General features: G+C 38.6%; 1 protein-coding gene across 1 annotated transcript; it reads left to right on the plus strand.

The window, feature by feature from the left end:
* The first annotated feature begins 285 nt into the window (after positions 1–285).
* Positions 286–13613, plus strand: LOC137277833 (leucine-rich repeat-containing protein 14-like). Its single transcript, XM_067809796.1, has 8 exons — positions 286–435; positions 2349–2612; positions 2974–3116; positions 3340–3444; positions 3828–3935; positions 7078–7210; positions 7826–7901; positions 8239–13613. Exons 2-8 carry the CDS (start codon positions 2350–2352, stop codon positions 9061–9063), a joined length of 1653 nt encoding a protein of 550 aa, XP_067665897.1. The 5' UTR covers positions 286–435; position 2349; the 3' UTR covers positions 9064–13613.
* Positions 13614–15150: the final 1537 nt, after the last annotated feature.

The raw sequence follows: 15150 nt of genomic DNA on the forward strand, positions 1-15150 counted from the left end.
ACTGCACTTTGATTTGGGTTTTTGAACGTTTCTGTTCACTGAAATATAAAGTGGCTACAAATACACCAAGGCCCCGACAAAAATATGTAGTATTCCTCAGTGCACACTCACGGGTAAAAATGGATGAAACAAGCCAAAAATGACGCTGAAATCATAAGTACTACAACCAGAGTATGATGTATAAATGACAAGTAAGACCCGGATGATAAAAACTGCTTAAGAAGACGAAAACAACGTAGGAGCTCATTCTGTTTCGTTTTATTTCTCCTGTTTGAGTTTTGTATGTCTTTGTTTAGTCTCGCGATATGTTACGAGAATAACGCTCATGGGGCGCTGAAAGAGAATGAGTTAGGATGTGCACGTCTACTGTGGCCTAAGTTAGCAGTCCCATCAGATATATGAAGTTTCCTCTTCATTGAGTTGATATCCTAGAAGGTATGGTTTACCGTCTGTCCAAGTTTGAAATTTATTTTCTGTGTGCTTTATCTGTAAGTTGGATATCCAACGTCCATGTTGACGGATCTGAAAAATTGAAACGAGAAACATGCACAGAACAGCAATTCAGACCACATTTCTTCATAACGATCACTACATAGTGGCATACAGTTTAGCAAAATATTACAGTTTTGCCCTTAATTTAGAGTCTAGACCGAAGACTATCCATAATGTCAATTTCTGAATTAAACAGACTAAGTGTTCAATGACGAAACATCCAGTCAGATTGGCCTTGATTTTTTAATTTTGAGTGCCAGTGTCGACAAAGTCCTCAGATGTATACTGGCGATTCCTATAGCCAAGTACTTATGGATATCGGCCGAAAAATAATACAAACAGTTCTGATCATATGGATGCTTGTTTTATATGAAGAGACCCCAGCTCAAAGTTTAAAACATCAATATCTATCATCTGCTTGATCCATCAGCTGTATTACCACTCTTGAGCTCGGTGTAAAATAAGGTTGTCTGCCACCGACTTAATGAGGCATCTCCCATTTTCACCGTATAACAAGAAAGTAATGTGATGGGTAAGAATTCTGCCAGTAACCCCTGCTTAAGATGTGATATATATTTATTATGATTATTTCAAGGTTTTAGGGTTAGGATTTGGATCTTAGGGTTTGGGTTAGGGTAACATTTAGTGTTCATGAGTTTTGATAAATAGGCATTTGCTCTCATTTATAGAGTGATAAAGTAAAACAGGGTTACGAGTGGAAATCTTTCCACGTTATGAAGTGTAAGGAAGAGGAATCCTGTCGGAAAGGGTGAGAAAAAGTTATGATTTGTCCAAGTTCGTAAAAACTCACCAATATTCGTTACATTGCAAAATTTTTATCATTTGCAGACTTAGGCCACTTCCTAGTTACCAATCATTGATGTTAACAACCGCTAAGTATCGCACATCAGCGATCTTGACAGGAAACATGTTTACCCCGAGACAGACCTATATCATGTATTTTGTCCTATCGCTCTCTTAGAGGTTCTCATAGCCAGCCTAATAGACAGTGAGATATGATTTTGTCACATCATATGCACTCATTTCAGCAAATTATTTCATTTATAAACATGATGAATATGCCTGACCTATGTATCATGATAAGTATGCATATAATACTTGACGTTAAAGGGTTTATTTTCATTGTGAACATTATAGTAAACAAAATATTCCTATTTGTGTGTTTATTGTTTGTTTAACAGTAGGTGTGCAGTTACACATACAGTCATTGAACACTTTTGAGAAAGCTAGCAGTTCAGTCATTTTGATGTGTCAAGATGTATTGCCATACCTTTTGTCACACATGTGGCAGGATATCTGTATAATTATGCAAAACAACCTTGAAATAGCCTTTGTAGCTATTTATTAGATCAGACCCATGTTCGATTCCCCACATGGGTGTGGAAGCCAATTTCTGGTATCCCCAGTTAACCTATTGCTAAGATGGCATAAAACTAAACTCGTTCACTCATAATGCCAGACAGTCCTCGTTTTAGAATTAGTACTTTTGTTTACAAACAAGAGGAAAATCCTTATGATAGGAACTTGTATTCACGTGCAGTTTTTATGGGTTTGAAGGTGTGTGTTCAATGGTTAATATTCCAGACTATTTAGTGTGTAAATAAGGCGATTGCTGCATTAACCATATCTCTTTGTTGCATCATATTAATAATGATATTTGAATTTTTATGAGCCATTGCACTCACCTGAAGATATTACCTCAATGGACAGTGTGTCCAGTTTAGAGTTAGAACTTCAAAATATGTTATGAGTCATGGGAATATGTTTGATGCTGTGAATATTATCATGAATTTATTGTCTGTTATTCTATACGTTAAAAATATTTCTGTCAACAGAATGTACCGGGCACTGGACCACATAGACTATGACCATCTTCAAATCAATGACAAAACATCAAAGGGAGACAACCCTACAAACCAGCCTCGCTCCCTGCTGCAGATAAGCTGTAAGGTCCTGAATGAGTATCCTCCCCTGGCTGAACTAACCATCACATCAGTTCCTGTTCATCTAGCACCAGTATTACTGAAAGCTGCTGTTGATAATGTACAACCACAGGCAGTCGGTAGCCTCATTGCTAGCTGGCCTCTACCATGTCTTTGGTGAGTTTTGTAATTTCAACAGATCGTCCATGCTTTATTGTGGTCTTGATTATCAATAGGATGATCATTAAGTGTTGTCAACTCTTTCAACACATTTCTAGTATAACATTCTGGCAACATTTTAGTAGTGATATTAGAATACAGTAATCATGCAGCATTTCAGTGATGGATGTAATAAATGGAAATCTGTTCCCATATCATTTAACACAATCATGGTTAATGGCAGCACTCAATACACTTCCTTCCACAATAGATGCATACCTGTATCATTTCAGTTTGAAAAACATATAACAGCTACCACCTGTCTTTCATTTGTGTCAGGGTTGACTCTCAAGCATGAAAGTATTTTGTATATTTCCAGTTTTCGTGAGATACTTTGCCACAAGACCTATGCAGATATATTCCAGGAAGAAATGGGATTCGACTTGGTTGTGTTCCGTGGCGTCTTAGGAAGGACAAAGGCTTGTAAAATGAAATGCCTGGATTTTAGAGGATTTAAACTCAGTAAGTTGACAGAGATTTATAACCACAGTAAGAAGTTCATAAGCAGTCATCAGTGTGCTAATCAAAGTGACATACATTATATTCCAAATCTGCATGATCACACTGATCTGGACATAAACTTTCTGAAGTACATGTTCTTCTTGGTACATTCAGTGATTTAACTTGTCCAGGAAGTGTGTATGATCAAAAACCAAATTATAGCTGTTTTTGTATTGAATTGTAGACACAACCTTCAGCAAGCTGATCATCCAGATGTGGCCAGTCCTGTCTCTCAAGAAATCACAGCTCAACCTTAAACGCTTGGCCAAAGTGATTTCCAAGACAGCCGGTATGGGAACAATTCCATTTTCTCCTTGGTCTCTCATTTTGAAAAAATTGTTGATTATGAAAGTCCTCCATTTCATCCTGTGTGCTGTAGAGCATGGTTGTTAAGCCCATGTCTCTGTCCTTGTTAGTCTGTGTCAGTTTGCTCTTTCAAGTAACATTTCCATAGTTGTTCATATGCTCAATATGCCATGGGTGTTGTCATCACAATGACAGGTTTCTGATCAGATATTTTCTAAGTTTACTTGACTTCATTCTGCAATTGATATGCGAAAAAGTGTAAATGAAAACTTGCAAAATGTGCACTTTCACATTTTCCATGTTTATGTGTCTTTGCTTTGGTGCATGCTTTTATCATGTTCTTAATATTTTGCTCATTGTGTTTAGGTGTTGAGGCCACTAGACTGACTGAAGAAGTCTTGCCAAAGTTGCTGAATGAAATCCTAGGCCACAAGATGATCAAGTATTCCAATGTCCGCATTAACTTCCCCAGAGGTAGCGTTTAATAGCAGTATGCTTGACTTCTGTCTCATCTTCTCCTGAAGGGGATGCCACAGAAAAATACATTTGACCACTTTTGAAAGAGAATACCAAGCACCCAGCACAAATACAGATGATTTTTATGGTTCTTAATTTCTTAACTTACCTTACCTTCGCATATTACCTCAAGCTCTGCTTAAAAGAGATCAGACAGTTGTTGATTCGCCATTCTGTGGAATGGCTACCTCATGTATCTATGAATGTACAGGAACAGAGGTGATGTGATCTCCCCCTTCTACCCCAACACCATGCCTGGCTTCTGTCTCTAGTCAGCTGCACAATGCTCCTACTGTGTCTTGGGATGATTTGGACGAACATTATGTTTCCCTGGAATACAAGGAAATGCTAGATGAGATGGATGATGGGTGTACTAACCTTCCCCCTCCTCTGTCTACGATTGTATGGCCGACAGGTTGCCAGATTGCCCGTACCTTCTTCCGGTACTGATGACCCAAAAGACATTAGGTTGTCCCAAGAGTTGCTTTCATTGACTCGCCCTATGGTGCCGATGTCATGACCTCCTTGGATGCAGGCTTTGCTAAGTTATCAATTAACCCTACCATCAAGACCTTATGTTGTGAAAGGCAGACTATGAGATCCATAGCTTGGACTTTCCCTATAGTGGTGCCGAGCATGATGAATCCCTGAAGCGCATATCAAGTTCTCCCCAGTCTTCCGATCATGAGCAACACTTGAAGACACTGGCTATTGATGCTGACAACAAATTATTGTGCAGTGTTCTTGTTTTCTTGGCCTATATACAAGGCAGGAAGAATTTAAAAGAAAACTGCTGAGAGCTTCCATTACATCTCGCTTCCTCTGTGATGATAGAATACAGGAGGTATATAGGGAGCACGCAGAGCTTACAAATACGAAGGGTCCTTATCTACTTTCACAGTCTAAGTTAACTTAGCCTCAGTGTTATTCGTTACACTTCACCACTGAGTCTAGATTCAACCGATCAGACAACGGCTACTATTTATGAATCAGAGGGACTTACAAAATATTCAGGTCACAGACACAGATCTCTCTGCCAACAAAAATCTGCACATTATAACACAGTTATTTGACCTGCAGTTTATACGCTTTGGGGTTTCTGTTGACATGGTTACCATTAGCGAATATTTCCGCAAGATAACATCCTTAAATATTGCCCAAAGCACCATTTTCAGCAACTGTTTACTCACTGTTGTCATGGTTGTAATGTGTGCTATGTGTATCACCCAGAAGGGATCATACACTAAATAGCATTCGGAATCGCTCAGGTACGAACCTTTTCGAGATTAAAAAGTTCAAAAGGTATGTGCGAATGTCCACTTTTGCGATTTGGTAACCTGTGTTCTGATAGGTCAGTCTCAAAGGTTGCCTGACGCAACGTCCCATAGGGTTTTGTTATACTCAGGAGTAGAGCTTAATGAAAAGTTCTGAGGCAAAGTTTACTTACACTGCTACTTTCGAGGCCTGATTTCTGCCTTTCGTGGCAAGTCGTCTTCAAGGGGCAGAGGAAAGCGACATTACATTCCACAAAGGTAGTCCATTCATAGTGTCTTCACCAGAAGACGTTGTCGTGGCAAGACCAATCCCGGTGGTCAGTGCCGTCAGCAGGGAACGTCCCCGGAATCCCTGTAGGGTAGGGGAAGTGCCCTTACTCAGTTCACTGAAGATGTGCGCCATCAACCTTCTTTTTTATGATCACGGCCATCTTCTGATCGACGTAACTGCGACCCGATTCAACAGTCAGCTCCCATTGTACGTATCTCCCATTCCAGATCAAGGGGCATGGGCAGTCGACGCCATGTCCTTGTCATGGAACGGTCTGGACATGTACGCCTTTCCACCGCCTGATCTGCTGCCAGCTGTGATAACAAAGGTCAAGCAGACAGAGGCTTCATCTGCTTTGATTGTGCCTTGGTGGCCAACCAGGACTTGGTTTCCAGACTTGCCTCGCCTCACTGACAGAAACCTGCAACAGTTACAAGAGTGGTGGTTCATCTGCACAGTTGGACCATTTGCAGAAAGCACTGAAGGCCAAATGTTTTTCTCCAAGAGTGACTTAAGCTCACGCTCATCAAGTTTATACAAGATCCGTCTGTGAGGATAAGTGGATGTCTTTTGAGAAATTTTGTGCCCAGAAGTCCAAGGACCCACTGAAAGCTTATCCTCAATTCATTGTAGATTTCCTCCTTTTCCTTAGGAAGTCCTGGCATTTCAAGGGCAACACGATAGGGACTTCTTTGTGAGCTCTTGTCCAGAGCGACAAGCAGATTTCCAAGGTGCCAGAGGCAGTCTTGTAAGAGACTATTTTTCTCATTTTCCACTACAGCAAAGGTTGAGGTTAATAGAAACACCATTGCGCTCTGACCTGTTCAGTAAAAACTAATTTTTTGGTTAGTCCGCGTCACTTCTGTTCCTGTACATTCGTCAATACATGCGTAGCCATTCCAGAGAATGGCGAATCTACGACTGTCTGATCTCTTTTAAGTGGAGCTTGAGGTAATATGCTTAAGACCTATGGTAAGGTAAGTATTTAAGTATCTAAAATATTTAGATTTTAATAATATTGAGTCAATCTTTCAAGCTACACAAGACCCGGAATAGGCATTCTCAGAGCAATACATATTGTTTGATACATGTTAATTTGCATCATTCAAAAGGTGACTCACCTTTCAAGGCCTAAGAACATATTGGCTAGCTTGCCAGATACTTCAGTGGTTGCCAGAATGATGTTAAGAACAGTATGGTGTAAAGGAATCATTATTAACACTTTCTTCTCAAACATGTTGTTTACTGATTTGTCTGGTTGTTTACAGACCACCACTATATAGCAGTAATATTACCAAGTACGGCGTAAAACTAAACTCACTTACTCTTCTCAAGCACTTTGTCACCAGCCAGAACATGGCAAGGGTGCTGTTTTGACCAATAGCTTTTGTGTTCATTATGCATTGGGTTCCCAAAATTCCTTTATTTTTTTTACCGGTGAAGGTCCTGGGGTAGAATATGCCCTCAGCAGCCCATGCTTACCAGAAAAGGGAACTATAATTCTAGTATGTTTACATTGTTAAAGAGTCATCAATGATTAATTGGTCATGTTTAGGGCACAAGATGGTGGTTAAGATGGACATGCTGCAGTTTAGCACCAACAACGCTTTCTTCATGGACTACCTCATCTCCAACTGCCTCCGCAGCATCACTCCACTTCGTATCCAGGTTTCCACTTTACATATCAGGTGAGGCAGTTTCTGGTATATGGCGAACTGGTTCATTCACTTGTCTGTGTTTCGTTCATAACTGATTTTTTTACAGAGCGTAGTTCATGTTTTTAGTTCATGTATTGTGTCAGGGGAAAAGGGCTTGCATGTGTGGGAGTGTACTGTGTGTGAGTGTGTCATATCTATTTAGACTGGCTATACTAATCCAGAGTCATCCAGACTGGGACTAGGAAGCCACACACTCAAGTGCTCATGGCTGTATATGTGCATGGTTAAAAGCCATGTAAGGGACCATTCATAATTTAAGGCTAGGTGAGGTGATGATGATTTTTATAGAGTTGTATGTACAATGTGAATACACCACCCACCCATCCTAAAAATTAATGTACAAAGTAAGTGACCGCCCTGCTTGTCATGTACAAAATCAGTCAACACACCCTCCAGAACTCCTTCCCCACCCTTTTCCCCAGAAGAAAATGAATGGCAACACCCCCGCTCCACCATAAACTATGAATGGACCTGATTAAAATATTAGTCATTTTCAGTGTTTTTCTGCATCAACCCTTCCAAAGGTTTGTAATTTTGTTTATCATGGAGTTTTTTTTCAGACTAACAGTGTATGTTATGTTGCAGGTCGGAACTGATGGTTGGAGATGAGATCATGGACTCATTAGCTCCTTTCATTGTCCTACGAGGCCAAGATGTTGAGGTATGCTAGTTGAATGCGACTTCCTCTTTTGACAGTGAGCTAAAATCATCAATTGGCATTTAGCTGGATAGTTGATGCTTAGTCAGCATTTCCAAGTCTTTATCATGGCAGATAATCATGACCGTCTTGAGATTGCATCGTATGGTGATGTTTAGCAGTTTACTTGTCCCCAGAAGAGCCTGAATTTGTACAAGCGCTTTTGACTATTTACTATTAATACTTTTAACTATTGCAAAACTTTGGAAGAACAGGCTGTCTTATGGGCTTGTTGCAAGATTATGTTGTGCAGTGATATTTTAGATGGTTAATTTACAAGAATGATGCTTCTACTTTTCAGACCCTGGAAGGAATATCTCTCCGACAACTTGAAGAAAATGTGTTCTTCATTATTGCACCTGATCTAAAAAAATTTGCAAATTTGCGCTCACTTGATCTACAAGACTGTAATATATACCTTCACGAGGGAAAAACACGAAGCTGTACAACTGGCAGACAACAAATTGTAAACACACTCCATTGCTTTGAACATCTTGTGAGATTAGACATTGGCTTCAACTACATTGTAGGTTGCTTAGGGGAGGTGTTGGATGCTTTGCAAAGACCCTTAGAATATCTCAGTATTAGGGGCTGTGACATTAACGAAGAGGATCTGGACTCACTGGCCAAGTCTAAACACGCCCCTCATCTTCGTGAACTAAATGTCAGCAAACTGTGTCAGTTCATGATCTTTGATACAAGGAGAATAGCTCCATCCTATCTCCTGAAGATTCTCAAACAATTCCCACAACTAACAATCCTCAATTTGTCCCAGAACCATTTATCAGACTCCTCGGTGCCTGAGTTCTGCCACACTCTGACAAGAACTTTAAGGAAGTTGAAAATGTTGGACATCTCAGCAAATGTGCTTACATCAGAGAACCAGCTAGACATTACACGGGCTTGTGCTAACATTAGTAGTATGCAAAAACTGAAGTTAACATGTGTGTCTGGCTTCGTGGAAGAAGCCGAACAGCCCCTGAACATGGATAACAACTGTGAAATGAAACAAAAGCTGGTGAAACTGTTGGACGCCATGGGGCGAGGGGATGTAGTCATTGAGGTGGTGAAACTTTCACAGGCAATATTTGTGGACTTTGTCGACTTCATGGACATTCTCAGGTGAAATCTGCATCTAACTCAGGTGCTGTGTTCGTTCTCAGGTTATTCTCAATAGATGTGCAAGAATCATGTTCTAAACATGTTCTAAATGACAAAGTGAAGTTGAGGTTAGTATGGTTAAGCTAGGATGTTACTTAACCCTTGTTAGGCATGTTTGGTGGAGGTGTTCCATCCACAGAACCTTAGGGGCATGTCTATCATAGTTGCTTATCTTTTCCCAAAGAAACAAGCTTGTGCCATGACCACTCAGTGACATTCAAGTGGATTGTCCATCTATCGTACTCAAAAGAAGTTAAATCACTCCCCATTCTTTGTTATATGTAAGAACGGGGTGTTTTCTAACTGTGTTTGAGTGGTACACCTCATATTTGCTCAATCAGGCTTTCAATGAAACATGTGCCGAACATGTGATAAGAATTCCATTTGTTCTGAATGTACAGTTTTAATCATCTATGCTCCGCACTCTTAGTGAACATGTCATACATATCACTCTTGTTTACTGTTCAGCATACGGTTTATAAATCCAGTTTGTTCCCTGAAAGTAAGGGGTTCTCTTTCATCTTCTAAAATAACATCTGTGCATTGTCTAAAAGAGCTGCAAATATGGTATGCCTGTCAGACAGGCAACATTAAAAGGTTAAAGAGAATGTTTCATTTTTTGAATGGTACTATTACTGAAAACACAGCACTTCGACAATAACACCAAGACTCCATTCCTCAAAGTAATCTTGCAGCTACTGTTGTTGTAATGAGACCTTTTGTGAGACTTGAAATTACGTTATCAGTAAGACTGACTTGAATATGATCTCTTTCAACTGAACTGGCTGGGGCAGTACTATACCATCATTAAGACATGTCTTGGAATAATACTTTGGACATGTTAGTAGGTGAATGTGATGCATAAACCAATACCAGTATTTCAGTGATTTGCAAGCAAGCACTATTCTAATCTTAAAACACTCACAACTTAACCTGTACAATGACATGAGAGTATTTGTATCCATATAGAAGTTGGATGTTACCATGACAATGAGTACAAGTATGGGTAACGGAATGTTTATCTCTTTGTCGCAAGGTAAATATAAGATAACAGTAAGTTTTCTGTATAGATAATTTTCAGAAACATTGTTATTGCATCCGCAATATACAAACATCAATACTTCAAACCCATGACTTATTTTCAGTGTTCAAGCTGTTGCTGACCTTCATTCTTTGAGGATGGCAGTTTGAAGGCTCAAAGCCACTAATCCAATATCTAGTTCAAGTTTCCATAGCATATTTACAATGTCCAGTGCAATAAGAAATAATTCCTGTTTGGTTCTGGATCCCAAACAATGGTCATAGATCTGTACATTTTGCACAAAATCGTGTTATGCTCTTTCTGATAATATCAGAAACTGCATGATGACTACCAGTGTCCAGCATCTGCATCAATAGTTTGGTATGTGATTTTCTTGTACAAAATATTATTTGATCACTTCAACTTCACTGTTGAATACTTCAAGTGTTTTCATGTAACTGACATATTTCTTGATTACTTTGACAGGGAGTCTCAGATTGACACTAAAAGTGTCAGTGTTGCAGAAAACAGGCTCTTTTGAGATGTGGTATATGTTGTCTGTCCCTGTATAACAGATATGAGAGAGTTGCTGATTGCATCCTTTGGGCACACCAGTATTTAAGTCCTGCATTTTTACAGTTGTTTCTTGGCCTGCCATTACCATCTGTGCTGTACAGTTTCTAAAAAGTGGAAACATCTTAGACATTCATCACACTCTTTCCTCACACATTCGAATCATGCCAACTAATACTGGTCAGGGAGCGTGAATGAAGTGTCACTCTATGACATTCCTCTGAACCGCTTTCTCAGATGTAAGGACGTGTACAAAAACCAAATTACTCATTGTTGGGATCATTATTTGAAAATGATTACAAACAAGTCTCGTTAATCCAACCTCTGTTTATTCGACACTTGGCTTTATTTGATGCTTTTGTTGGTAACAAATTGAATAAATATAATTTAGTCTCAGTTTAGTCTGACATCCTTGTTAATTCAACAATTTGCTGTGCAATGGGCATTGTGGGATTAACGAGACTTGACTATTTTTTAATATTATGCCCTGCCTTAAAACCATTCCAGCTAGTTTTAATTTTGAAGGGTTAGAATTTTCATCCTTTCATTGGGGTCAAGAAAAGTGTCAGAGTTTGTTGGAGTTTTGCTGCACCTAATGGTGATTTCACAAGGGCTGAGAATTTGCAAGCTTTTCCTGACATCTGGACCTTGTTTGTCAAAGCAGTCATGGTGCAGTGAACACAGTTAGAACTGTGACTGTAAACAAACACCTACATGATCAGTGCTGAGATAGTGTTTAGAATGTGAAGTCCAAACAGCCTAATGACAACATTGGAGGGTGTGGGGATGAGTGTAAAGAGGCACAGTACCTCTTCTATTGAGGTGATTGGAAATGGTCAGTTTTGAGAGCCGCAGGCATAATCTGCTTCCTGCATAATCGGTGTCATCTGTGGAGACTTATCTATACTGTGCTTGCTGCTTGTTCATCATTATCACTGCTTACAAACATGGTAAGTTTCTTATTAAAAGACTGATAACTTCATTATCATGAGAAATCTTTAGATATAGTATTAAGTCCTGTCCAATAAGTTTTCCTTTTTCTGATCCAGCACATTCCTTACCTTCTTAAGTTTTTCTCTGAAAGAATTGTCACACTAGACAGATTCAGTTATTTTATGATAAAGGGTTTGAAACTGTATGAATTGAAACTGTATGAAGAACCTGTTGCAGAGAATCATGAAAGCTTAAGAAATTTGCAATTTTCTTTGGATCTTTATGGAACTGCTTGGTTTCAGCAAACTGGGATAATGGTATGCTTCTGTAAAGGCAGTGAACTCTAATTATGGCAAAATGTGTTGCTAGGTGATTACACTGTGCCATTCAGAAAGTGGTGAAATGTAGCATGTTATATTTGGGATTACACTTTCTCAGCAAGGTACACATTTGTAGCATGTTATATCTCAGTAAGGTACAGATTCTTGTACAAAAGTGAAAGAATCTACTTTGCTCATAAAGTGTCATCTCACACATAACATGTTATTCTGTTACTCAGCATGATCATCAAAAAGGATTTTCAGCTGAGACAACAGTGCTAATTGTGTCCATCCTTCAAACAAGTGCTGTATGGTTTACTAGTATTTATGTATATAATATATTAGTTATAACAGTTGGGGAATTTCATAATTATCCAAGGTTCTTTAATTATCAGCCACACTTTGGGGCAAAATAATTCTTACGAATTAAAGAGCTCTGTGCATGATGTGTAGATTCCAAACTGTACATGATACTACAGTCATGACTAAATGAAAGGTAGACATCATATTTAAAATAGAATAAAACATGCATGTCATGTCTCCTGGACATTCCATGGTACCACTGTGATGGAAGTGTGCACCTGTCAGGTCAGCTCACACCATTTTCTTTATTTCATTAGAAAATATGGTACAAGATTTGTCGAGAGCAGTGTTTATGTGATAATTATGAAATGCCCCAATGCATCATTTTGTGTGATCACAGCCAATGTCTTTGTTTTCAGACTTACAAATACCCAAACACAATACCTCAATTAAACTGTATGTGTACATTTCCAGAAGGTAGACACTGTAGCAATGACATATTAGGAAAATGGCTCAGTTTGATAAATTTCAAGTTTGGAACCTGGAGGGGTGTTAAATTTTTTCCGGCAGCTGAAGGTTTTGTGCCTCCTGATGAGGTACATGTCATTTTAGATACAAGCAGTTGAAAAGAATTGTTCAAAGATCAGTAGTGAACCCATCTTTTGTGTCAAATGAACAGAGTATCTGTATTTTGGGGTGTTATGTACAGTAAATGATCAAAAGTGAAAGTTCCGTTGACTTTCATATTAATTTTGTGAAGCATAAATAATTTTCATGAATTTAATATTCATTGAATCTAGGTAAAATTTTACACATTTATAGATGATCATCGTAGTTACATCAGCATAATTTCTGATTAATTTTCCCTTGTATATATTTTGTATTAATCAGAAATTATGTTGTAGCTACGATGATTATCCACAAATGTGTTTCCACCTTTGGCCAGGTTGTAGTCAAATGGTTGAAGTGTTTATTTGTTACTGCAAAGGCCCGAGTTTGATACCCAAATTGGTACAGTATGTGAACACTACTTTCTCTGGTAAACCCTAGCATGATATTAATGGAGTATAAATGCAGAATAAACCATTTCAAATAAGAGGAAGATTCCATAGTCTTCTGTAGATGAATCTATAGGGTCTTCTGTTGTAAGTTTATATTTAGCCTGAGGATCCAGATACTTTAGGTTGGTACTTTGTTTGGGTCCTGTAAATCTGAATGTGACAATGTTTATTGTGCGTGTGTTGAAACACAAGGCTTGTGTTTGAACTTTCACTGAGCATGTGTCTGTTTCATGTTTATGTTTGTCTTTTTTGAAAAGAAACATGGGGATATTCAGAACTTTTGATATAAAAGATGTTTATGAAATATGCTTGTTGTTATTTGCTAAACATCTTATATCTATTCTATTATAGTGCCTTTTGCACTAGTGGTGTTCAGATTAATTGAAATGTTCGAAGAATGGTCACACTGACCAAACAGAAGCTCCAGATAAGATTTCGCTCATGAGGGTACTGTACCCACTGTAGCTTTTAGGAGTGGGTGTTGTCAAAGAGTAAACCATTTCAATACGTTTCTTTAAGAACTTCTTATATATATATATATATATATATATATATATATATATACTCCCGTGAAGGTCCCGGGGTAGAATAGGCCCTCAGCAAACCATGCTTGCCATAAAAGGAGACTAACGGGATCGGATGGTCATCCTGGCTGACTTGGTAGACACACATCATCGGTTCCCAACTGCGCAGATTGATGTCCATGTTGTTGTTCACTGGATTGTCTGGTCCAGACTCGATTATTTACAGACCACCGTCATATAGCTGAGATATTGCTGAGTGCAGCATAAAACTCAACTCACTCACTCACATATATATAAACGATCTATTTGTTTCAATATATGTCCAAAGTCCACCGAAATTCTGTCCCCCTTGTCTGATTAATGTGTTCAGCAGATTCGATGTATCCCCTCTTCCAATATAATAATAACACATACGCACACACTGCTGTGGGTATTTCTTTCATTGTACTTAGCTGAGTATATGTCACTCAGTAAGTTTACTAAGCAGTTATATGCTGCCTTATGCCATACCTAATCGGAGCCAGCTTAAATATAATGGAAATGATTTCATAAAAAAATCAATCATGAGTTAGTTACAGTACAACACAAGTCCTATAAAAACCCAACAAATTTACAGAAACGGATCTTTCCAGTACGCAATCGATTTTTATAGAATTATTCTGTACGCACACGTTTCAAACTTTTGGGTATCTAACATTTAAAATGAGTAACTGGTACGCAGGAATTATTTTTCAAGGCGTAATTGGACATTTTCTATGGGTGTTTTACCTAGATACGCAACGTATCTGGGCCCCTGGCCAAAGGACCAAGCAGTCGATCTCACCACATAATCGAACACAAACAATTTTGTGTTAGTGTTTGAAACACTTGACTTGTTCGAAGTTGCCAAGGCCTGAAAACGTGTTTATATCTTAGAAAACACACTTCACTAACTGAAAAGTTTCTTGAAAATATTTCTTGAAGACTCCAGGAAATTTATGTTCATGATATAATTGTCATCACTTTAACGTAGCAAGCCGCATCATGTTAACATATGCACAATAACAACAATAATCTGGAAAATGACGCTAACCAATTTTTTTCGATGCTTTGTCGTTGGTAATGAAGCAGTCAGTTGTGAGATTTCTACCAGTTCGCAACACTACTGTCCACTTCCCGTGCCTTAATTCATGGGCATCCTCACAGGCGTTCTTAATGAGCCTGAATTATTTGTCTCTGTGGGCGAAATACTCTTAACAATATACACTTTGATTACTAAAAATGAGCTTTCAGCCAGTAATACTTTCTTTGTCTTTTGGCAATGGCCAGTGAAAATAT

The sequence above is a fragment of the Haliotis asinina genome, chromosome 3 (assembly GCF_037392515.1).
Source record: "Haliotis asinina isolate JCU_RB_2024 chromosome 3, JCU_Hal_asi_v2, whole genome shotgun sequence".
NCBI lineage: Eukaryota > Metazoa > Mollusca > Gastropoda > Lepetellida > Haliotidae > Haliotis > Haliotis asinina.